The 25536-nt window shown below is 39.1% G+C and overlaps 1 protein-coding gene across 1 annotated transcript in view; it reads left to right on the top strand.

Annotated features, from left to right (window-relative positions):
• Positions 1-21426, top strand: part of arid3c (AT rich interactive domain 3C (BRIGHT-like)) — an 80616-nt gene extending 59190 nt beyond the window's left edge. The window contains exons 3-8 of the mRNA XM_061071990.1: positions 52-124; positions 11748-11931; positions 15528-15772; positions 18260-18535; positions 20110-20199; positions 21257-21426. Of these exons, the coding sequence (XP_060927973.1) occupies positions 52-124; positions 11748-11931; positions 15528-15772; positions 18260-18535; positions 20110-20199; positions 21257-21426 (1038 nt within the window). The remainder of the gene's footprint in view (positions 1-51; positions 125-11747; positions 11932-15527; positions 15773-18259; positions 18536-20109; positions 20200-21256) is intronic.
• The last annotated feature ends 4110 nt before the right edge of the window (positions 21427-25536 follow it).

The following is a 25536-nucleotide window of genomic DNA, read 5'->3' as shown; positions in this document are numbered from 1 at the left end:
TTGAAGAAAATGTTAAATAAATCATTCATTGGTCCTTTCTTTCTTTTTCAGCTGTATGACTTGGATGATGATGAAAAGCGCAAAGAGTTTCTAGATGACCTTTTCAGTTTCATGCAGAAACGGGGTAAGTTATACCACTTTGGAAGATTAACAACAGCATTTAAGTGTTTCGCACATTTATTGGAGAAGTAGATCCATTTTCAGACCCTTGCATATTGTGAGGAAGTTAGCCCACCAGCAGATGATAAAAGGTGTAGCCAGGTGACTGGATATTTTAGATTACAGTGTCATGTTGTGTTATTCAGATTTTCTTCCTCATCTTCCTTCTTCCATGTCTGACATTCAATACAATGAAACTGACTATTCTATGACATCAACTGAATTGTCAAAACAAGCATTATTAAGAAAATTGTATTGTTTTTCGTTAAATTTAACAATTATTTCCATGTTTAATGTGCAATTTAAGGAATTAAAGTTGCCATTTAGGTGACACGGTTGTGAAATGTTAAGTACAAGAAGGTTCTGAATTCGAACCTGAGACAAACATTTACAAAAAAATCACCATATGAATATGGTTACACTAACAATGAGCTGCTGACTCCAAAACCTACAACAACATTTAAAAAACGTTAAATTCAGCATATGGAGCTTTTGTAAACTTTTCCTAAATTGTTGGCACTCTTCGGCAATTTTCATGCTTCTTCCTCATATTTTCATATTTACTTAATTTTTACCCAGATTCAGAACTTGGTTTCAGCAGTAGAAATTGGCTTTGCCTGTATTTGAGCATAAAATAATTTATTGCCTGCTGTCGCATTAAAAAAATTAAGACTCAGACATCCCCAAAACTACAATTGTGGCTGAGTACTGTGAAATCTGTAGAAAAGCACACTTTGATGAAGTAATGAGTTGGGTGGTCACTTGGGTTTTGAGACGGTATAGATTGTTGTTAGAGCGCTCAATTAGAGATTGATTTTTGACTTAGTGTAGGGAGACATTGTCAGTGCAAAGCAGATCTCCACTGTTAGCCTTTGACAGCTGTGATGAGCTGGACTGCTTCAAATATCCCAATCAATGTTTCTTGAAACATCACTGTCAAAGACGGGGGGCTTGGTAGCCAGAAATTCTGGTAAAAGTGTCAAATATACTGTGCTGCTTTAATATTGAACATTTTTGGTTGGCTAAATTCAATTCAAATATATTTGCACATCACAAAATCATAAGAAACAATCTCAATGCACTTACACGTTACAGTATTATAGAGAAACCCAATAGTTTTAAAAATAAGCAGCACTTTGGCGACTGCAGAGAGAAAAATTTCCCTCATTAACTGGAAGAAACCTCTAGCAGAACCAGACTCAATTTGGGAGGACATCTGCCTCAACTGGTTTGGGTGAGCAGGGAATAATGGGAAAGGGGAGGAAAGATGTGGGGGTGACGAGGAACAGTTTTTGAATATCATATCTCTCTGTGTGACTGCTTGTTAATATGTAATTAATAGGAGTAATATTTGTAGATGTAATGATGTCATTGCAGAACCAGATAATAATAACAACTAGAAACTTCCTCCTGCAGAGAAATTTCTAATGGGTGACTAGTGCTTGCTGCCGGCTCCAAAGAGACTCTTTCCATTTGAGAGAGAGACAGAGTTGATCATAAGGTGGCGCTATCACTATCACTGCATACACACTAATAGATCTGTTCAGGTTTGGGCTCTGATGTTGTTCAAAATCATTGAAAGTTGTATATTTAAAGAGTTCAAAAGTTCACCTCTGAAAGACAAAGAAAAAGCAATATTAAAGTTCTGCCCTCATTTGGATTTGAACTCACCACCTCTGGGTGACGGTCCAACTGATCAACCCACTGCACTAAATACAGTGTTAACCATTGAAGTAGTTAAAATAAAGAATCCCACTGTTCCCCTTTCCCCCTTTGGCCCCCCTCCACAGCGTGTGTATCTCACTAATGACCGTACCTGTTTGTAAGAGAGACTGAGAGACTGGACCTCCGGAGAACCGTCCACATATCCGTTTCATGGAGGGGACTTAAGAAATGGGACCACGGGAGCGAGTTAGGTTTTTTTTTCCGTTTTGCTCTTTAACAAAATTTCTCTCAAACTTGACATAAGCCCCAATGGAGAGTCTGCGCCACACATAATTTTGCGATTTTTCGTGACAGCCGAAAGTATAGCTCCGAGAGATTTGAGTGAGACATGTCTGCGAAGGAAACAATTTGTACTTCCTTTTGATCTAAAAATCATGTCTGACGACCTCCATTTGTGGATTTGAGAGCAGTTTTAGTGAAGAAAAAAAGGTCTCAAATGTTTTCACTAAACTTAGACGTCAACAAAGGTATGGTTTGCAAAACACTTTATATTCATAACTGATCAAGCTATCGAGGCAATCTGAAGCTTATAGTCATTAGAAATTTATTCCACATCATATGCTACCAAATTAATTACTGAATGAAGAGTCCGAAAGAAGTCAGAATAGGATTTCATGCATTGTTAATAAGGCATTTTTCCGGGTATCTCGTATGGACACGACCTAAAGCTTTACAGCATTAGTCATGATAATATGGAAGGAATGATGTCACCATGACATCACTATGCAATCAAAAAATGTCATCATATTCAAAAGTGTGTTAAGACATTAACATTTGATACCAATAGTACATAATCTATTGCTTATTAATATTTATTTGCTCAACCATTAAAATTCCATAATGTGGTTAATTAAGTTACAATGACGATGACAATATAAATGTTAATAATATAATATAGAAATAAATCATCTTGTCTCCACTCCTACTTATTGTTATTGTTCTTTAATATAGGTCATGAAATAAAAACCAAATATCTCTATCTATGTAGCCAGCAGGAGACACAAACAGTAACAAAATAGAAAATAAGGTGATTATATAATGACAGGGTGAAAGAGGAGCTGTACTTCTTAATAAGAATTGGGCCAAGGATGTGATATGCAGTTCATACAGTGTGGATCTTGAAACAAGCAGGCATCCAGATTGTTTTAAGCAAATGCACAGGCCTTTGCAGACATAAAGACCCTTGTCGGCTTGCAGATGCGAAAGCCATACATTGGCCTTAACTTGGCTTGGTTTGAGTAGTAGCTAATGACAGCTAATCAAAACTGGATGTAAATATTGCTGTATTGATTTGATAACTCTTCATGCAACTGTAACAGTAAATCAGCATTTAATGTTTCACAAAAGTGCTAACATTTGTGTTTCTAGACATTAAGCCACATCCCTGTTATAATGTAACTGTGCCAGGTAGTGTGTGCATGATTCTATATATATTTTATAATGTATATTGTTACATGTATTTCCTACAAGAAGTACAGATGTGCCGGGTTCATGTCCATTCCTTTCCCTCTGTGATATCGATGTTGCACAGTATTTTATTGACATATTTTCTCTTGTCAGAGGATCCTTAACTCTTGAATCATGCTACAGATAATGACAAAACTCTTGTGTTGGTTTTCAGCCTGGAAGCTGATACATGAAATCATCAGAGAGAGATTCCATCCAACACAGAGCAGACAATGGCTGTGATGGTCTCCTTTGTGTGCTGTTAAATACCCAGGGTGATTTATTGTTGCCCCAGGGTTGTTATTATTAATTGATTTTTATCTCTGAGGACTACCATCAGCACTTTCCTTGCAAATAAGTGAACTTCTGTCCACACCTAATTACTCAAGAATACTATGTGGCAGAAGAAAAGGCTACTTGAGAGTTGTTTAAAAAATGACCAAGTGTTCGATTGGTCTGACACTAAATATTCCTCCCTACTTTGCTGCTGAAGCTTGCTTTCGCCTTTCAGTTGACATTACTATATTCTTCTCAGTCTTCACACAGATGGTGCAGTCTTCACACAGATAGTACTGTGTTGTTTAGGTTTGGCATCTCATAATTACAGTCTTGCTGCCAATGTCTAGATACATATTAATCACCAAAATTGTAATGCTGATCGTTATTTTACTGATTTCATATTGCTGTTCTGCCCATTTGCACACATCATTTTTCAGATTTCCACCAAAGTATCTGTTGTTTTGTTGCCCTTTTCTGTTTATTGCATGGTTACTCAGAGTTTTTAAAAAAAAAATACTTTGTGTCTTACATCAACATTGTTTTAGACCAGTGGTTGCCAACCCGTCGATCGCGATCTATTGGTCGATCTCAACAGTCTTCACTGTTGATCCCTAAAACTCTCTGGGATCACTGGCTGCTGTTGCACCACAGATCAGCTGTGTGTCGGTTGTCTGTTTTACACACAGGCTGTGTGCACGCTACTGGCGGCGGAGTAGCTGGTTTATCTCCTGCATTTCCTTCAAAACAAGTCGGATTAAGTACTAAACTAAATGTCAGGACTCTACGGTATGAGGACGCGCATCTTCTGGCCTGTCGATAACTATCAAAGCTCGGTTGGAACCTTACAACGTATTAATGGTTTCAGAAAGTGACACGCTGGAGTGCTTTTACTTTGAAACGGGTTCGGGAAGTCGGGAGTTTTAATGTTTATTTGTTGAAATTATGTCACAAACATAAATGGTTGCAACACTTTCTGTATGTGTTTCAAAATAAAAGCACAAAAGAATATCTGCAGGAGTGGAGGATGCATGGCTTCATACTCTATAGTACTAGTATTTATTTGACTACACAGGACTACTTTCATACAAGGAAATATATGGCCATATTTATGTGTTATACAGCTCAGGAAAAATTAAGAGACCACTACAAAATGATCATTTTCTCTGGTTTTGCTTATTATTAGTATGTGTTTGAGTAAAAGGACATTTTTTGTTTTATTCTATAAACTACTGAAACATTATTCCCAAATTTCTCATATAAATATTTTCATTTAGATTAGAGCATTTATTTGCAGAAAATAACAACTGGTCTAGAAGTATCTAGACCAGTTGTTATCAAAAAAGATGCAGTGTTTTTAGATCTTGAATAATGTAAAGAAAACATGATCATGTTCATTTCTAAACAACACAATACTAATGTTTTAACTTAGGAAGAGTTCAGAAATCAATATTTGGTGGAATAACCTTGATTTAAAAACAGAACTTTCATGTGTCTTGGCATTCTCTCCACCAGTCTTTCACATTGCTGTTGGGTGCCTTTATGCCACTTCTGGCGCAAAAATTCATGCAGCTCGGCTTTGTTTGATGGCTGGTGACCATCCAGCTTCCTCTTGATCACATTCCAAAGGTTTTCAATGGGATTCAGGTCTGGAGATTGGGCTGGCCATGACAGGGTCCTGATCTGGTGGTCCTTCATCCACACCTTCACTGACCTGGCTGTGTGGCATGGAGCATTGTCCTGCTGGAAAAAACACTCCTCAGATTTGGATAACATTGTCAGAGTAGAAGGAAGCAATTTTTCTTCCAGTACAACTTTGTACTGATCCTCAACCAAATTTCACAGTAGGTGTGAGACACTGTGGATTGTAGGCCTCTACAGGTCTCTGTCTTACCATTAGACGACCAGGTGTTGGGCAAAGCTGAAAACTGGACTCATCAGAGAGGATGACCTTACTCCAGTCCTCTATGGCCGTGATTCGTCAGCGGCACCTCACTGCGTCGCTGGTGCGGGGGCTTTCTTTCTCTTGGACCAGGGGGGCGGTGTCCGTCGCCGGTGCGGAAGGCATGGACCGGTTGGAGGGGACCGGGTATGGCGGTCGGCGGCGGCGACTCTGGACGCGTGTCAGGCCCTTCTTGCTACGGCGTCTGCTGGGGGAACCCTCTGTTCGCGCGGGGGGCCCCCTCTGGCGGTGCGCCTCGGATGGTGCCTAGCAGCTGACGTGCGGACCAGGGGAATCCGACTGTTTAATTAAAACAAAGCATCGCGAAGGCCCACGGTGGGTGTTGACGCGATGTGATTTCTGCCCAGTGCTCTGAATGTCAAAGTGAAGAAATTCAATGAAGCGCGGGTAAACTCTTTCGTCTGTGTACCTGTCACTTGCATTATGTTGCAGATGAGAATGGCGATCCTGCACGTGCATGTGCTACCCCAATGGATTATATTTAATCTGAATAAAAAGATGCAGAGAATGTTAAACAAAGTTCCTGGAATGCTAATTTATTCAGATCCACATTATATATATATATATATACACAGTATATATATCATGGTATAAGGGTCAATAAACAAAATATGGACTTTAAAACATCGTGCAATTTGGTTTATTTCTTAGTATTTTAGAACTCTAGTCTTTATTTAGTTTTGTAGTTTTTCTAACCCATTTACTATAAAATGTATCTTATTGTTGTTTATTGTATTTTTTAAAATTGTATTTTCATTTTAAATCAGAGCAAAAGCATTGCGTGACCAGCTGTTTGTTTGTCTCTGGGAAAATAATATCTTATCTTTTTTTATTACCATTATCAAAAAGCATGTAGTATGTCTGTAGTCAGTATCTTGACTTGTGTTCCAACACTGCTGACCTTTTATTTTTTATTTTTGTGTCTGTCGCATGTTAGAAGCTTCATCAAGCCCTTCGGAGGCTCTCAATTGAACATTTGCGTTCACACATACACCTCCTTCGGAGAAAATACAGAGGATCTGCCGAGTGCAGTGCATGTCTGAAAGCAGGATATGATAGATGATTGTGGAGAGTGAAGCATGTCACATGATTAAGAGCAGTGTAGCTCAAGTTGACTGCTTGAACTAGCTTGCAAGCATTACTCCATAAAGACCAAAACCAACAGCGTGTTAGTGTGTCTCTAATTTTTGACTTCCCTCGACTGACAAGATGGCGCCACTGTACACAACAATCCGTATGTCAGCGTCTCGGTACCTCTGCCTTCTATCTGATCCTGCATTGTTTCTATGTTTTGTTCCTGGGATGTGACTATAGTCTTCTATAGTCTTCTCGTTTAAGATCACCAAGCTTAACTGAACATATAAGCCTCTTGTGAGATTTTGGGGCTGTCAAGAGATGGTTGGGGAAAACAGGCGAGGGGCCTTCAGTTGTCTAACATCCTGGATTACCTGCGCTTTCCTCCGGACAAAGTCCCACAAGAGACAGGAAAAACGTGCCGGTGTGCTGGTTCGGCTAAAGGCTTACCTGAAATCCCCAGCTATGGCTCCTCCATGCCTACTTTGTGACAAAGGCTTCTACCTCCAAGCTCTCTGCGGCTGCCGGCTGTCCCGCACACCTGTTGGATCCAATCTATATTTCCCAGCCCGACTGCTCCTGTACCTGGCCTGAGTGATGAAGACCTCGTTCCTGCCGTCTTCACTACACCGTTTGATCATCGTCCGTCGATGAGCTTCGCTCCCGCTGTCTTGGTGACAGAGTCTGGTGCGATCGCTGTTACTTCCATGTTGCCCCATCTCCCTATGCCGCCGTTGGCTTACACTGACATGATGGACCCAGTACCAACGATAGAGCTTTGGCCTGACCATCGGTGCGGTGTGAACCTCGACAATCTTGCATGTATGCTGTTAAACTAAATCTATGTCTAAACACTTCCCACGTGATTCTACATCTTTCCTCTGTGATTATTTTTTTAAATTATTTGTTGAGAAAATGTCTGTTCTTAGATCATCTTTTACTACATACACTGACCATGACCCCCCTGTCCCTTCTATGCCCTCAGCTGTCTTGGATCAGTTTGAGCCCCTATCGATCTCCTCCTTATCCGGGGTGGTCCAATATCTGCAGTCCACAAATTGCCCCTCAAATAGTATCTGAGGAGCATCGTCTTCTTAAGAAGTCTTTGACACTGTTAGCCCATGTATTCTGTCACTGATAAACACTTGTCTTCTCTCTAGTTGTGTCCAAGCATGCTGTTGTGCAGCCCTTGCTAAAGAAGGAAAATCTTGCTCCCTCTATTCTCTCTAACTTCAGGCCCATTTCTAAATTGCCTTTCTTGTCCAAAGTCCTAGAGAAGGTAGTTCTCACCCAGCTGCTCTAGTCTGGTTTTAAACTGAGTCATAGCCCTACAACAGCTCTTTTAAGAGGTTTTAACGATCTGATTTTAACTGTTGATTCAGGAGACTGCTGTCATGGTACTCTTAGGCCTGACACTGTCGATCACGCAATCCTGTGGTCACGTTTGGAGAACTCTGTAGGGATTAAAGGTACAGCACTCAGGTGGTTGCAGTCATACGTAACAGATAGGAGTTTTTCTGTCTACCTGGGTAATTACTCCTCTGGGATTTCCCCACTTACATGTGGCGTCCCTCAAGGATCGGGTCTAGGCCCCATCCTATTGGGGCCTAGAACACATTTCCTCCGTTGTCAGGTGTAGCTTCTTCCAAATGAGAGTCATAGCCAAGATAAAGGCCTATCTCCCACAAAAAGATTTATCAAGAGTGATCCATGCCTTCATAACCTCTCGTCTTGACTAATGTAGGATTACACCAGTCGTTTATATAACGCCTGCAACTCGTCGAAAATGTTGCTGCTCTCCTCCTGACTAGAAAGAAATGAGAGAGACCATGTTACACCTGTGTTGCACTACCTCCACTGGCTTTCTGTTTGTCACAGAATCGATTTAAATGGACTCCAAATGAACTAGCATCGCTTTACTTAACTGAAATTTTAATTTCAATATATTTAATTTTTAATATATTGTAATGGCCTGGTAGTTACGTTTATGTTCAGTTTGACTGCTATGTGATTGTTATGACTTATGTTCAGCTAAGTACACTGTGTTAAATAAGTACTGAGATGTCCTGAGTGTCAGTGAGCATGTGACAGTTCTAGACTAATGGCTCTGGGGTTGTGTGGGATGGGAGGCTCTCATTGGCTGGTTTTGTTGTTAGGTCAGGGGTGAATGAGGAAGGGGAGTGAAGAAGACGAGTGTTGATGTTCAGGAGTGTCGGAATTATGAACAAGAAGTGTGACATTCGTTTGGCTTTAATAAAGTTACAAATAATGAGAGCAGTTCCCTGTCGTCTCTGAAGTGGGGACATTACAATATATTATATTTAGTGCTGTAAGTTAAAGGCGTTATTAACGGCGTTAACGCAAACCCATTTTAACACCGTCAATTTGTTTTACGCGAGATTAACACAGAGCTGCAGCTTCAGTATCTGTGTATGCCTCCAGTCTGACCTGCTCTCGCCTTTGCACTCGCACACACTACCGTATGCTCGTACTATGGTCCATAACATTGTTACAGTCAGTCAGACCTCATAGTTACAGCTGCAGTTTTGGCAGTTCCCTCTCTCACGTGAGAACTAATCTTTCACTCTTTAGTCTGTCTACCTGACACTCTGAAACTTTTGCATGTGAGAGTGACCTCTCTGCGCATGCATGTGCACCTCGTTACCGCCATTGATGAAATTATATCTGTGGGAAATGCTGCTGTTTTTAGTTAATGCATTTTAGTTCTGCTCTGTGATACAGAGGAGTCAGCAAACACACACACACATGTTGCAATTTATTATTGGTTTGTGTATTTAAATCTGATTCTGGCCTGAATCTTGATGATATTTATGCATTACACCCATTTAGGGTGTCAAACAGAAGTAGATGAACAGTTGGTTTCCCCTGTGATGCTGCAAATATCGTGCATTTCATGGATTAAAAGAGCAAAGTCAATGAAGAGGAGAAATTCTCATCCCATTATCGTCTCAGTGCGAAGTGAACATGTCAGCGATGAAGCCAACCATGAAGATGATTATTGTGCTACTAGAGGCGCTGATGCTCATCTTCTCTGAAGGATTCACTGAATACAGCTGTGCAAAGTGAATTTCTTCCACCTTGTCCACCATTACTCATTGTCATAATGATACATTACCTGATTAGATATTTTGTGCTGACAAAGCTCTCCATTCTTGCTCTTTTATTCCTTATATCTCTTTCAGGGAATCAGTGAGACAAATACATCACTCACTGTATTGAGAGCACATAAATCTTGTTTTAAGACGCTTGTCTCTCCTCAGATTCTGTCAGACAAAGGCTGAGACTTTTATTTATTGCCTCTATCTTTATTTGGTTGGCTATAGTGTCTTCAACAAAATAATGGTTTTATTGATCATCATGGAAACAGGAGCCATTTGGCAATAAAGAGCTGTAGAGGTAGGATGGAGGCTTTGTCATATTCCTTCAGATTCTCTCAGTTTTACAATGCTACAAATGTACTTTCAATCACAATTCAGTTGCAGTTTTTAGTCAAGGTTTGACGTTAGGGTTACCTTTAAAAGATCTGCCAAAAGTTTGTTTAGATGTTGGCACCAAATCCCTGTCCGTGTCTTTAAAGTACATTTCCGTTCCTCATAACAAAGGATTCACAATGAATAGATTTAAAATAGGTTGATCTAGTGCCCAGGAGGACGTGCTGTACATCCCTCTCCTTACTCAAACCTACTTTTTTGTTTTACTTTACTGCCTCCAATTTACCAATTTAGTTATATGTTCTAAGATGATAAGGGGTTATGGCTAAACAAGAAATCAAACAGGAAAGGATTTAAAATTGTACATGTGTATCGGACGGGAGTCAAGGAGTTAAAGTAGATTGTTGGTTCCCCAGACTTTTCACTAACAGAGTCCTTCACAATCTAATTTGCTCTGTCTCTCTGTGCCACCCTGTGTACAGGTCCAGGATGGAGTGCTGCACTTTAGATTCTTAATTTCCTCAGCTTTTATAGATGATACAGAAGCTGCAGTTTGCCCAGCCCATGACAGATTGTTCGGGTCAGGGCTGAAATTTTAAGAATCAGCAGAGTTGGAGGGATAATTTTAGATTTGGGCCACTGGAGCTGCTCATACAACAATATGATTTTTTTTCAGGGTTTCACATTTACTTTGCTTTCATGAATGATCAAATTTGGACATTTACTCATACATAGTGACAGTATATAAGATGAGATTTGTCTTGTTGAGCTCCATCTCCCTTTGGATAGTACTGTTCCACCTTTCATCCCTGTTTGCACTTTCTTCTAAAGAGTGATGTTGAGGTAGTATGGTTTCAGACCTACTGCTGCTATTTGTCTTGTGGGGAGAGGGGAGCATTAATCCTTTGTTTTAATAGTGTCTCATTCGTTCACATGCCAGCACCACAAAATGAGGCCATAATTACTGGCCTTAATTGATGTGGCTTTACAATCTCAGACGATAGTTCAGAGCTCTGCTCCCCCCTCACTGCATAGGACCCACTGCTGTTGTTTGCACTATATTTCTGCAGCTATTGATTGCCATTATGGTAAATCCGATGGCCACAATGGAACTCTATCAGCAAAATGCAGGTTAATTATCTCAGGGTCAACCACTTTGGAATCATCACAAAGACCTGGTCGTTCTTTCTTTATTGCTTAACATTAAGTTGCAAATATAAATTATTCTCTGAGCTCCTTTATTTTGTTAATAGGAGTTGGCAGTCCCATTTTCCACAGATTAAGACAGATTTTATTTTCCTTTCATTTGTATTTCTTTTATTTATGTATATTGTGTTAACAATTGATTAAGAGGAGTTTGTTGTCTTAAATGTGCAAACAAAATTTCGTCACTACGTATTTCTCTATGTTCCAGGGATTATTTAATAATGGCATAGACGTAATACATTTCTAATTAATTAGGCAGGCTTCAGTCGATTTACAGATACAACATAAGAAACTTTTTGAAAGTTGTATTTTCTGCTGTTAACAGAGCTGTCAGACATTTGACTGGCTTGAGATAAATTGGAGTTATAAGAAGGTGTAGAAGCGTATTGATGGGAGGAACCAAAGTTAATGGAATTGATTGTGGATATTGTGTTTGCTTTCTGCAGGGACTCCAGTAAATCGGATTCCTATCATGGCCAAGCAGGTGCTGGATCTCTACATGCTCTACAAGCTCGTCACAGAAAAAGGTGGCTTAGTGGAAGTCATCAATAAGAAAATATGGCGTGAGATCACTAAAGGCCTTAACCTTCCTACCTCCATTACCAGTGCAGCTTTCACTCTCCGAACACAGTGAGTACAAGCACAGATGATAACCCTTAGATGCTTGAAAACCTGCGCTCACACTGCTCTCCTAACAACAGGCTTGTTGTTGTATTCTAAGTGAGTCCAACATTAATAAGATACATTGGTGTTATGATTAAAATATGGCGTTTTCTTTAAATTCCTCTCAAAGACTTGATAACAGGTCAAGACAGGGGAGAAGCAAAGTCTATATGTGGTCTATACCAGCCAATCCTCGCCATGTAATTATAATGTTGTCTGTGGCAGTTATTGTGGAGCCCTGGTGTTGTTAGACTGCACCCTGTAGAGGATTCCTCACAAGTGGAAAACATTAATTAATCAATCAGGTTTTTTTAATTAAATATGTGTCTGTATGTTAAAACTTTACTGCATATCTTCTAAAAGAGACAAATGTTTCATGGATTGAAGAAAAGTTTGTTTGACATGAATGAATCTACAATATGCACAGAGGTTTTAAATGACTAAACATTCTCATTCTTATAGCTGCTTTTCAAATCATTTGAAAGCCAAAGCTAGAAATATGGTGAATATTGTGATTAAAATGATTTTACATTATTTGGAATTACTACTACTACTCATAAAAATAATACAAAATAAATAATAATAATAATAATAGATCATTCCATCTGAGGTCCCAGGCCAGGTGTAATGTTGGCAGCCTAAAATCAAATAATATAGATATGTTACAGAAGGAAGTGGCAAAGATGACATACACACGATGAATAAAAAAAACATTGATGTGCATATATTGCAATTTATATATACAGAATATTGCATATACGATGTAGTTGCCCGCAAGACGTTAAAGGAATGCAACACATTTGAATTTGGCATTATTTCCAACTCGTTCATATGATTGGCTTTTGATCTAACACAGTGGTTCTCAAAGTGGGGGGCACCCCCCACTCTCCAGGGGGGGCGCGATGTCACAGACGAAGAAAAAAAACAAAAACGGCCGCCGACCTGTCACTGGTTAGTAAAAGATCACTCAGTGGCGAAATGCAAGGGGCTGGAATAACACATACAAATCAAATACTGTTTCGTTCCTGATCAACCAATCAAAGGAGGAGTGTTATCATTTGAACGCGAGTTGCACGTACGCTTCCAAGTATAAAAGTAACTGCAGGCATGGTCAGCGCTCACCCTCACTGAGACGACACCCTGCAGAGTTTTTGCTCTTGTTTCCTCTATCATTCAGATATTCATTGCTTTATAAACAGTCTTTTTAAAGACTCACTCCTTCCTTAGTAATACCTTCAGGCACTTGCAATAGGCCTATTGGTAGCCTAATCTAAGGAGTAATCTGCTTCACAGTCTTTTTAGAAAGCTCATAGCCCAAAGAGCTAGCCTTCTAGCTAGCTAACTCCTTCCAACTGCAGCTAGCCCTTTTCTCCTTAACACATTTCGCATGAACCACCTGAGAAGCAGTTAAAAATATCCCCTTTTTTGTAAACGCTCCCAGGTGGATGATGGTGGTGATGTTGGTGAAGATGGTAACACCCACTCTCCCACGAGTAGCAGCCGGAGTAGCTCTCCTGCTCCGGGTCCGAGTTCAGAGAAGAGCCCAAGTGTTGCACGCCCTGCCCCAGACAAACATCTGTTCAGTCACCACCGGATGACAGGTTCTGACCCAGCTTGGCTGTCAGAGGGGAAATACTCCCCCTGGTTGTACAAGACTGATCTTGGTTAAGTATTACACCGGACGCCGAAGCGCCGCCCAATTCTCAATTGGCAGGCGCCTGGCTGTTCACACGGGACGCGCATTTCTCAGCGCCAGTCGGCCCGCGATTCTGCTTTCTCAGCTTGTTGTATGAACGCACCTCGCCTCGCAAACTCAGCCTGAACCCTTATTAACCCCGCTGCGTCACTTCATAATAGCAACAACATAAACCAAATTAATGTTGTTAAGAAGCTGGTTAGGAAAGGGATGACATTACCAAGCAACACTTTAATCTATCACTTTTTTAATCTTTCATTGGCCCGTTGTTCAAAACCAGCAAATCTGACGTGAAAAATGTTTTTATTATAGAAGGAAGTTTCAAAACGGTAACTTAACACAAACGAGGGTTATGGCGAAGTGCTCGATTCTAACTAGTCCTGTTTGATTGCTGTGGTAACAGTGATTTCGGGTGGAAGAGAAGTTGTTCAGCAATGGGAAGATTGCTAGTAGGATCTCGGCTTTTGTCTTCATTCACTTTATGCGCATGCTCCATAACGTCTTTACAGCGATTTGAACCCCTCCGCTCCAGCGTTTCCATGTTTTCTTGACAGGGCTTCGTGTAGACGCGATAAACATAAGTACCGGATCCAAAAGCACCCGGAGCTGCACACTTTGTGGATAATTCTAGTTTAGTTCAATGTACAGTTCAGAAATTCAGTTCAAAATCATTAAAAGAAACACATTAACATCACGATTCCTTTAAGTTTTTGTGTCCGTGTTCCCCCCCACCCCGCCGCCGCCCCCCCCCACCCCCAAAACAGTTCTTCTTTCGGCCACTGATATGAGGGATCCAGCTTCATGCCTACTACAGAGCCTACTCTCTTCACCAGTCTGTCCAGCCTCGTAGCCTCTATCTTCTTCATGATGCCCACCACAGCATAAAAGAGGGCACTCACAACAACTGACTTGTAAAACATGAGCGGCGAAGTCCTACAGAAAGGACCCCAACCTTCTTAGGAAAAAGAGCCGGCTCTGCCCTTTTCTGTGGATGGTGTCTGTGTTTGCTGACCAGTGCAGTCTATCATCCATGCAGCTGCAGTCCCAGGTATTTGTAGGTACTGACCCTCAATATCAGCAATCTCAGTAGAGACTGGCTGCAAATGTGGCCTGGTCCTCCAAAAGTCCACCACTATTTCTTTATTCTAGGTGGTGTTCAGCTAGATCTCTTTACTCCTTCCTCTCCATCCCTGATATGATTGCAGTACTTCTGCAAGCGGCATGACTCAGAATGTTGTTTTAACTCAGAGGCTTAGATGGTGAACAAGACAGGAGAGAGCACAGTCCCCTGGCAGATGACAGATGTTTTTATTGTGAATTCATGTTTTTACAACAATGAAAGCCATAACATCATGTCCAGCAAACACTAAGTATTACATGGATGTGAAGATTACGTCCAAACGACATTACTCATTCTGGCCAAAATTGGTTGTCCACTTTAAACACGCTGATTTAAAGCCATCAAAAATGCAGTCAAAAGTTATACAATGCTTATCTCATTTTTGATTAAAGATCAGATGATTTCCATCATCATGGCTACTGTTATAATATGCAACAATAAGTAGCACTTTTTTTCTGTGTCTAAGTTCTATGTTATTGCTCAACTTTCTCCTCATGTGAACTTTGACGCTCTTCGCATCACCTGACTTTTTCCTTTACTCCTGTATAATTCCTAGTACTATGGGTCAAAATACTGCTACACACATTAACTATTGGTTAATTTTTTACACACTGTCATGCATTATCATATGTAAACTGTGCTTGGAACCAAAACAATTGATTGATGATTGATCAACCAAATGGGAGAGAGTGACACAGTAACAAAAGGCCAAGTAAATGTCTGAATATTTATTCTCCTTCCCTGCAGGTATATGAAGTACCTCTACCCGTATGAATGTGAAAAGCAGGGACTGAGCTCCCCTGGAGAGCTTCAGGCTGCTATCGACAGCAACCGGCGGGAAGGCCGCCGGCAGAGCTATGGCTCTGCCATTTTCAACTATTCTCCTGTGGGCACCCCCACCCTCCTGTCCCCACCAAAGATGCAAATATCCCATCTATCTACAGTGTCTAATAACAATGGTCATATCTCCCAGGGGCCGGTGATTAAAAAAGGTAACATATGAGAACACTAAGGGCGTTTTGGCATCTGCATGTCCAGTACGTGGTTATATTGTATACATTTGATCAGTTAATTTTGGTTTCAAATTGCAATTTAAGGAGCAGACTTGAGATTTTTGTATGAAATACATGCATCCTACCATCATCATGTCTGACATTAGTGTGCTATCAATACGGTTATTGTTCAAACATTATGGGGCTGATCCACTAAGATCCCAAATAAAGAGTGCTAATTGCATGTGCTTTATAATATATAGCACATTTGGATTGTGGGCATTTTGAAGATGATCTACTAAAAATAATTGCATGCGTTACTGGTTTCCGTCATGGAGCATTATGGAGAGCAGAGTGGCTGCAAGTGCAAAATGAAATTGAAGCCATGGAATAGGAGATGTTAGTGGAAGAGGCAAACAAACACATTGTTGGGCTACAGCAAAGAAATACTAATTTAACTCAAAGAAACGTGATATGGGAGAGTATCTGCGAGAAAGCAAATGCTGTGGGTAAAACAAAAAGAACAACCAATGAAATCAAAAGAAGATGGCAGGACATAATAAGAATAGCTCATACTAGCTCATAACTTCAGCAAATAAAACAGATGGGGGGGCCAGTGGAAGAGATGCCTCTGAGCAATATATAGCAGCATGAACAGTTCAATTTCTGTGGCACGAGTATTCAGCTGTATCTGGTGTGATGATGGCCATAAGTGCCCTGGCAAGAGAGGGATTATTTTTGCTTCTGTCAGTCCAAACATGCTAACCTTTGCAGGAAAAACCTGTTCTCTCCGTTTTCTTCTTGCCGTCTCCTCCTCACCAGAATAAATGTGTGTAACGCCGTGCTGATTAGCACCTACCTTTCAAACATACTAAATTTAGATGCAGTCACAAGCAACACATTTTTTTTTCAGGCTTTGTAAATCACATTTCGTGTCTGTTTTCTGTTGTTTAATGTCTTAACTTCCAGGAACTGGTCCAAAAGTCAGAAATGTCCAAAAATATTTTTACACTGCAAACAAACCAAATCATAATTTGTTTGATCCATGAGACCACCTCTTTTTGTTGGACTTAATTTTGGTCTGTTGGTCCAGACCATGTTCTAAGACACCTTTCACATCTGTTATTTTGGTTCAGACTTAACTGAAAAGAAGGAGCAGACCAAACAAAATAGGTTTGCAAGCCCCCTGAGAATAGCAAGACTTTACACAGGATATTATGACACAATTAAAGCACACAATACCACAAAGTCTGATATTTACACAAACTAAAGATAGAATTGTTAGGTCAGGATTGATTTGCATTAGTGAAAATAGAGAAAATGGAGTTGTAGTTATCATTCCCTTGTCAGTGTTAGTATGCAGTGTAAGTACCTCCACCAGGCCCAACAGTCCCCTTATGAAACTATATTTAAATTCAGTACATCTAGATTTTTATTTTGATCTGCACCAAATTGCACACGCTCAACAGTGTGCTAAACATGCCCCCCTTCCCCATATTTACCTCACATTTATCAGGAAGTGAAGTGGTTTGTTGTGCAATTTTGTGTTTTGTGAGAGAAATACTCTGTCTTAAGCACAAAATGATCTGCTCTGGCAGGTTTTAGGGCTATGTCATCTCCTAATGACTCTGGTTGATAGCTAGTCAGTGGGGAAGCAATATAATCACAGGAATATAACCAGGTTCCTGGTGCAATCAGCATATCAGATCATAAATAAACAAATTATTTTTCTGTCACTCTGTGTAGTATAATTGATTAATAATAATACAATAATTTATTTTCTCCATTGAATAATTTGTCAAAGTGAAGATTCCCCAGATCCCAACCTTTCTTTGAGGAATAAAATATAGTATTTTATAAATGTTCACATAATTTATGGGAACTGTCTTATTAATATGTCTGGATGTATAATGCCATTGTAGGTAACAATGAAAATCAATGATGTTTGTGATCACGTATATTGTGACAAAGGATCGTATTTATATTATTTATCAGAAAGAATTGTCAATGGTACCAAATAAATTAAATGAAGACACTTAGAAACATTACACCTCAGCCGCATGCATGTGTTCTTTTTGGTTGAGCTTTATCATCTTAGTAACAAAGTGATTATAATTGAATTTATTTTTTCTCTATTATTGAAAAAGTACAGAATGATGGAGGAATGTAGTGATAAATGTCACCTAAAGTACTTAAATTAAGTTAAATTTAAGCAAAGTTATGGCACTATTTTTTGAAAAAGTGACAAATATCACAAAAAGTTGTTTGAAAAAGATTTTTTATTTGTACATCAGAAATTTCTGAAAGTCGTGTGGATTTAATGTTCATGTATATGTTATGTAAATACACATGTTAAACTTGGCCCATTTTGTCATTATTTTGTTGGGGCAGGGGCATGAAACATAATTTCGAGCTCCAAAGTGTGGCATGAGAAGTTTGATAACCACTGGTTTAGAGACAGATTATTCATAGTCTTCTTTTCTCCAGAGGAGCATATAATGGCAAGCTGCCTTCCCAGCCGGGTGGCCCTCCATTTGTCACCAAGCGGCCACCATCCGGCAGCTGTGGCTGCCCAGGCAGCAGCAGCCATACAGGCTGCAGCTCTGGAGCAGCTCAGAGAGAAACTGGAAAACGGTGAACCACCAGTGAAGAAAATGATGATGGTGGCAGAGGAGCAGCAGAGGATCATGCAACATGCCCTGCAGCAGAACTTGCTGGCAGTGGCAACTCAGTTACCCCTCAACACAACACTCAACAACAGAGGTGAGACAATCACTAGAGGGTTGAGTATGTTGTGTATGGTAAATTTGCATTAATTCACTAGTGTACAGGACTAGCGCCAGGATTTTAGGAGGCCATTATCCCACCATAACAATGAAACTATAAAAAAGCCCCCTTTTATTTTACATTGCGGATTTCACATTTTGGTTCAAGAAGCAATACCAAGAAAAACAGCTTCTGTGTCCTCAGTGTAATTAATTTTCCTCACTCTATGCTTGGTTTTTACAATGAAATGTGAAATGATCCTCCTTATATCAGAGGCTTAAGAGGAATAAGCAACAACTACATTGAGCCTTAGTACACAGTGCGGCTGTGGATTAGGAGGGGCAGCTTTGGCTGAGTGGTAGAGCGTTTGTCCTCCAACCAAAAGGTCAGCAGTTTGAGCCCCAGTCTTCCTCATATGCATGCCGAAGATGCTGAACCCTGAATTGCCCCTCAAAATGTGCTGCTAGCAGATGCACTCTATGAATGTGTGTGTGAATTTCAAGTTGTTATGTAAAGCACTTTGAGTGGTCATCAAGACTAGAAAAGCACTATATAAATACATACCATTTACAGTCGAAGAGATACTTTTAATATGTAATATTCAATATTTAAAAAAAATCTCTGCTATATATCATCCTTTACTCACGGTAACACATTGTGTACAGTACTTCACTTTTCAAGAGGTGCATCTAAGAAAACACTTTTATCCCCTCTATCAGATCCCCTCACCCTTTCACAGTGGTTGGTGTGTCAAAAACAACGGCCAGGCCAAATAGGCAGTCTAAGATCTCATTGTAAAGTGTGCACATACTTCATCATGTAACATGTTTAATTTGAAGTTGAGGTCCACAGATGTTATGAAGAAAGTTTTTTGGACCACAGACGGAATCAGCTTGTTGTAAGCGCAAATGCCAGTCTGGCTTGGCTGTAGCCAGCATGGCTTATGACAAGCCTTAAGTCACATATGACTTAATGATACAGGCTAAAGGAAGAATGAGGGGCCTATCTTCTCAAGTGTGATATAATTTCTGTCTGCATCCTCATATTAGTCATAATAATAGGCTTTAAACTTGATGCGTGATGTTAAAATGAATGTGAATCTTTCTCAGGTTAATTCCCACGCTACTCGTCTGGGTCTAGCTCTCACATATAAACACTGTAATTTAAAGATTACATTCAAACACTATTATTTGACTCCACCCAGATGCACTTAGATGGATAAATGTATGTTTACAAATGGTTTGATATCACAGCAGTTCATTGAGATCACTCTGTGTGTAGTCTGTTTTCTTAAGACATTTCTGTTATTTCAGAACGTGTCACATTTCAGCTTAGTTTTTCAACTGTGTGTCGCGATAGGATTCATCCATGGCTGACATATATATAAATGGTTGTAACACCTTTTGACAGTTCTTTCTCCCCAGGACTCTTTAATAAAGCTCTCCTTATCCTGTCACTCTCTGAATTATCACCAATACTCCATCGGGAGCTCCTCTTGCTTCTTCTGTTCCCTTTCTAAATGCTCATATTGAGTTTTTCTCTCTCTCGTTCTCTGCCTCCTCTCTTGACAGATGATAGACAAGAGACCGCATTGAACCTGTCTACCAACGGCATTAGCAGCATCAACATGTCAATAGAAATAAATGGAGTTGTCTACACAGGTAAATAGAGGGGCCGTTTGCTGATGTAATTGCAGCCAGGAAATTCAATAAGTTATAGCAGCACCCTGGTGCTTAGTCCTCTACGCAATTTGATGTCTTTGCTATAAAATCCATCGTAATGAAGTGGCTGTCCAATATAGTTAAGAAAGTTAAATATCTAAAAATGTGGGCTGTGGATTGAGGGTCGATTAAGCTTATTGTTTTGAGAGAGAGAGAGAGAGAGAGAGAGAGAGAGAGAGAGTGTGTGTGCAATGTTCAGTCGTGCTAACTTGATCCAAGTCATCCTGCCAATGGATGACACTTACTTAAACCTGTCTTTATGTTTTGGTCTGCAGATAAGTATGCTGAAATAAGTTTTTTTTTGTTTTACCCATTATATCTTTAACAGTCATATAATAATTAACTGTAATTCATTAAAAAAGATACAACAAACACGAAATTGAGAGTATTAAGAGGAGGAACTCTCTTACAGGAAGAACAAATGCTGTATAATTAGAGTGGACAGTAATATCATTTGTAATTCTAGACAAGTTGATTATATTCATATTGATTATATATTTAAGTACATTAAATAAAAATTCAATATATATTTTGATATGCTCTCCTCAATGTCAAACTCAAAAACGTATGTTTGATATGAAATAAAAAATTACATCACAGACATAGACAGTAGCGCTAATTAAAAGTGAGAAACAACAGCATGTGTAGATGGGGGTAAGACAGGGATGAGTAACGTCAAACCTTTAAGGTGGTTGGAACACCAGCATTTATATAAAGCTCCTTTGTTTTTTGTATAGTTTAAGGTTCACATGTGTTCAGGTGAATAGGTGTTAAGTTGCTCTAGAAATTCAAATAAATTCAATAATTCTGACCCTTTTAACCACACACCAATAGGACAATTGAAAAAAAGACTGGATTATTTTACTAACTTAAGTTTAAATTCTCTGAAAGTAGGTTTTCTTTGTAAACTCAAAAATTGCTGCCTGAGGTGTATGGCAGTGGCAGGCTGTAGAAGTAGAAGTTTGAGGATGTAACAGACTTTATGTTTTCTCTTTAGGCGTCCTGTTTGCTCGACGTTCGCCCATGGCAGTGATGGTGGGACATCGTCGGAAACACAGCCACTGTAAAACTCAGGGAAAGACCAGTCCCACACTGTTCCAGGCCTCCTGCTCCTCCTCATCCTGCTCCTCTTCCTCATTCCATGGACTCAGAAACTCCGCCCCCTGAGTTTCCTGTCTCTCCTCACCTCCTCATCACCTCCTCATCAAAAGCCATTTTCTTCTTAAAGACATCAAGCAGTTGGAGACATAATCATATGGCAAACTTCTCTGCAGCCACTCAGTCAGATTTCATGTAAGTCACATAAAAACGTATAGAAAAGCAGCAAACTTGTTTTTGTAGATTAACTTCTTTGATAAGAGATCTGCCCATCTTATCCCCATTCTTATCCCCACAACTCCGTCACCCATTAACTGAAGACTCGCTTGAAGGCTTTTTAACAATCCTCAGAAATGCATCGCTTACAGCTGATACCAAAGAAGAAAACAAATCTCTTAGCACCAATGATCAGTGAGCTTTATTACCAATGATCAAACCTGATGGTCTAAGCAAGAATAGAGAGGCATGGTGCATCTGAAGTAGATTTTACTTTGTATTGTGCTTAGCAGTAATGTCTTAATAGAGAATTAACAGCAAGGCTAGATAAAGGAATGTGTGTGCATCCAAGCAGGAGCATAGAAAATGAAAGTGAATCATCTTATATGTGGGTTTCTTTATTGAGTAGTTTACTAGTATCTCCTTTTACACACAATGAGTTCACAGAAAACCAAGAGCTAGGTGTGTTAGTTGCCAATGGAACCATGCAAATAAGGTTAACACATACCTTTATCCACTAGTCACAAACAAGTCTGTCTCAAGAGTAATGTGTGTACACATTTCATTGGGGTCAGATTAATTTAAATTAGCTCTCACATACATCCCTCAAACCAGTCAGCCGAGAGTCCCAGAAGCCATCGATATTGTGGGTGTCACTTGTGATTTTTTTGTTTCAGGATATCAGCCATCTAACTATAATATTAATTAATCCAGTCATTTTAAATTGAATCTTTGTATCCAGGTTAATCATTTGTTGCAGTGATGCATAGTAGTAGGTAGATGGTAGTTTACACAGAGAAAATATAGGGATCCTGAGAGTCTTGAGCACTGACGCAGTTGCCAGCTCAGTCCACTGACACAGTCCTGGATAACCAAGTTTAATTTACTAAAATGTTGATATCACATGGCTTACAGGACATTCAAATAATCTGAGCTTTGAAACACATTTAACACAAATGAAAAGATCACCAAAGGGTTTTTGGTGGAAATCTGTAAAAAAGGATCACACAACAGACCTGTCTTTGTATATTTTATTATAAGAAACTTCAAACCTTTGCAAAGGGGTCAATACAGAGCCAGAGTCAACAAGAGTCTGCCAGAGATTGACAAAATATCTCTTTCTGTGAGAAGGAGATGAACAACAGATGTCCTAAGCATTGATAAGGTCTGCCGCCAACAATGATTTAATGATTGTTTTGCACTTTGGTTAATCAACTTTATGTCAGCACCCTGCAGTTTCTCACTCTTAAGTTAGCAGGAAGAGAACAAGACACAATACATCGCATTACATGTTATTAAATGCATAGATGTATGTCTTATATGTGGGTGGAGGCCTTTTCTATGGTAGGCTGTAACAACATTTGCTTAGTTTAGTATTTTTCCAGTTTAGCATTTTATTTGTTGTCATGACAAAAAAAGTTAACCTGTTGTTTGGATTTTAGGATTGATTGTTTGTGATGTAATGATAAAATATTAAAATCTAAATAATTTTCAAAACAAGCTTGTTAGCCAACATTACAGAATATGTTTCTAATGATGACAAAAAAATCTATTTAAAAATCGTATTGTCCTCTCTGTCTACCACAGTGTACAGTGACAGCCATGGGTTAAGTATTGTTCTGGTCTAGTACTTTCCTCATTTATCAGGATAAATATTTCAATCAACAACATTGCTCCACTGTCATGGTTGTGCTCACAAATATTTATATTGAGTTCAGAATACCTGTATCACAAAAGATTGCATTGTTTTTTTGAAAAAATCTTCTGCAATGCTCATTCAGGTTCACTTCATTGCAAAAATACGAGCAATGTTTGTTCACAGAATAATACAGAAGCACAAATGTGATGTGATGTTGGTGGGTAAATGTGGCAGAAATTAATCAAGAAAGTCTGTGTGGCATTGAGTAGAGAGTAAAGCACTGCAGCCCTGTTGCATCGTTTTATCATAAATAGATAAGGTGACATCAGGACAGACAAAAAAATAAGTTTTTTCCGTAGGAAATATCCATTATTCACACATTGGTTTATATTGTGAAAAGAATCCTGATGTCTTCATCTTCCTATTTCTGCTTTCATAAGGATATCTAACTTTTTTATTGTGAAAGGAACTGGTCACGAGTTTTAACAATTTATTTAGTCTGTTAAAGCATTTATTTGCAGATTTTATTTATTATGTTTTATATGTGATCCTGCTCATGTTGCATTCAGCTCTACCAGAATGCAGATACCTCTTCAATCTACCTGTATATAGTCATAGTAAAATACAAATACAAGATATACCTCATGAATTTCATTTATTTCTATTGTACAGCCACTTGAAAACAATGTTTTACACCAATAGATCACTGGATTATTTTTTTTCATTATGGTTGTCATTATACCAAAGAAGGGGAATATTTTATACACATCTACCTCATTTGTTATAGACTGTGCCAAAGAACATGACCACAATCTTAATTGCAGGTGTTTCATATACATGATTTTGTGAATACAAATGCTTTTCAGTCAGAAATAATAGTATGATATACGAATTAAACATTGCCAACGTCCTTTTTATGTAGGGTGCTCTACCGACGCAACAGAACAGCCTTTTGTGGGACCCAGTAGTGATGCTTTTCAAAACAAAGCCAATCTGTATGAAAACATAAACATGGAGAGGAAGACCATCAAAGATTGAATGTTTGTCCTGTCAGCTGTGGTATCTGAGGGTGACAATGTCAGTGTCAGATTTAGAGCCCGAAATTTAAAAGGACACATATAATGCTCATATGCTTTTTCATAATTTTAATCAGGGTCAATACTTGAATAGGTATACATGCTGTTATGTTCAGAAAATGTAATACTTTCCTGATACTGGCCCACTCTGTGGTGACCAATCAACTGCTTTCGGCATGTGTAGAAAATGTTTACCTCCATTCTCTCTTTATGGGGCATCCGAGATTAGCTGCTAGCTGTGTAATGCAAATGTAGAGATTTGTGACAAGATTCAAGATTAAGGACCTTATTTAACATGCGCACAACAATTACATACAGCAGTCGCTGGCAATGAAATGCTTGGGTCACAGGCTCCCTTTGAGCCATGCTCAAAAATATTACACTAGCAAAAAAGTAAAAAATTGAATATAAAAAAAATATATATAATAAAATTAAACGTAATAAAATAAAATTATTAAATTAAATACAATAAAGTATAGACATATACATTTTTAAACCAAAAGAAAGTATGTTACTACTGAGTAGAGTGAATTAATTAATGAGTATTGTCCGTACTACTGTCAAGGCGTATCGTGAGCTGCACCTTTATAACACATTAGAGGCAAGAAAAACAGAAAAAGCATAATATGTTTCCTTTAAGTTTGGATTTTTTAAACATCGGGCCTAAATGTCTACTTGAACAAAACATGTCAAAAAGCAGTTTGCTATTAATTTACTGAGCACATTCGTCCTCCACAAGGGAAGAAATGTTTTGATGACCTCTTGTCATCCAGAACAAACATTTGCAGATCGTCAAATGATGAAGAGCTAAATACAGTCTGCTTTTTCATTCAGACTGGACACAGTTCACTCAATTATTGCTGTTTTGTGATGACAGTGTAATGTTCAAGGCTGATTGTGGGTGATAAAAATAACAATACGTTTTGTGACTGCAGATAGTGATGTTGAAGCACAATCATGCAGCAGAGGACAATTGTCAGCCAATAAGATGAGCTGACCCCTCTGTTGTCAGTTGAGTGGTTGTTGTGCTTTATAATTCTCATTTGTACTTGAAATGTGTTCTTTAGCATTTGAGCATTATTGCAGGTCCACAAAAAAACAATCATGTACACATTTGTTGCTGTATCCTTGAATCAATGTCAATGTTATTGGACTTGAATATTTCTCCATGCACCTGGAGTATATAGATCTCCCCAAATTGTTTAAATTTTCATGGCAGAGCTCAGGTTTGGGTTAGGGTTAGGGTTA

Source organism: Limanda limanda, chromosome 5 (genome assembly GCF_963576545.1).
Source record: "Limanda limanda chromosome 5, fLimLim1.1, whole genome shotgun sequence".
NCBI lineage: Eukaryota > Metazoa > Chordata > Actinopteri > Pleuronectiformes > Pleuronectidae > Limanda > Limanda limanda.
The sequence above is the reverse complement of the archived record's forward strand: the minus strand, read 5'-3'. Positions and strand labels throughout refer to the sequence as shown.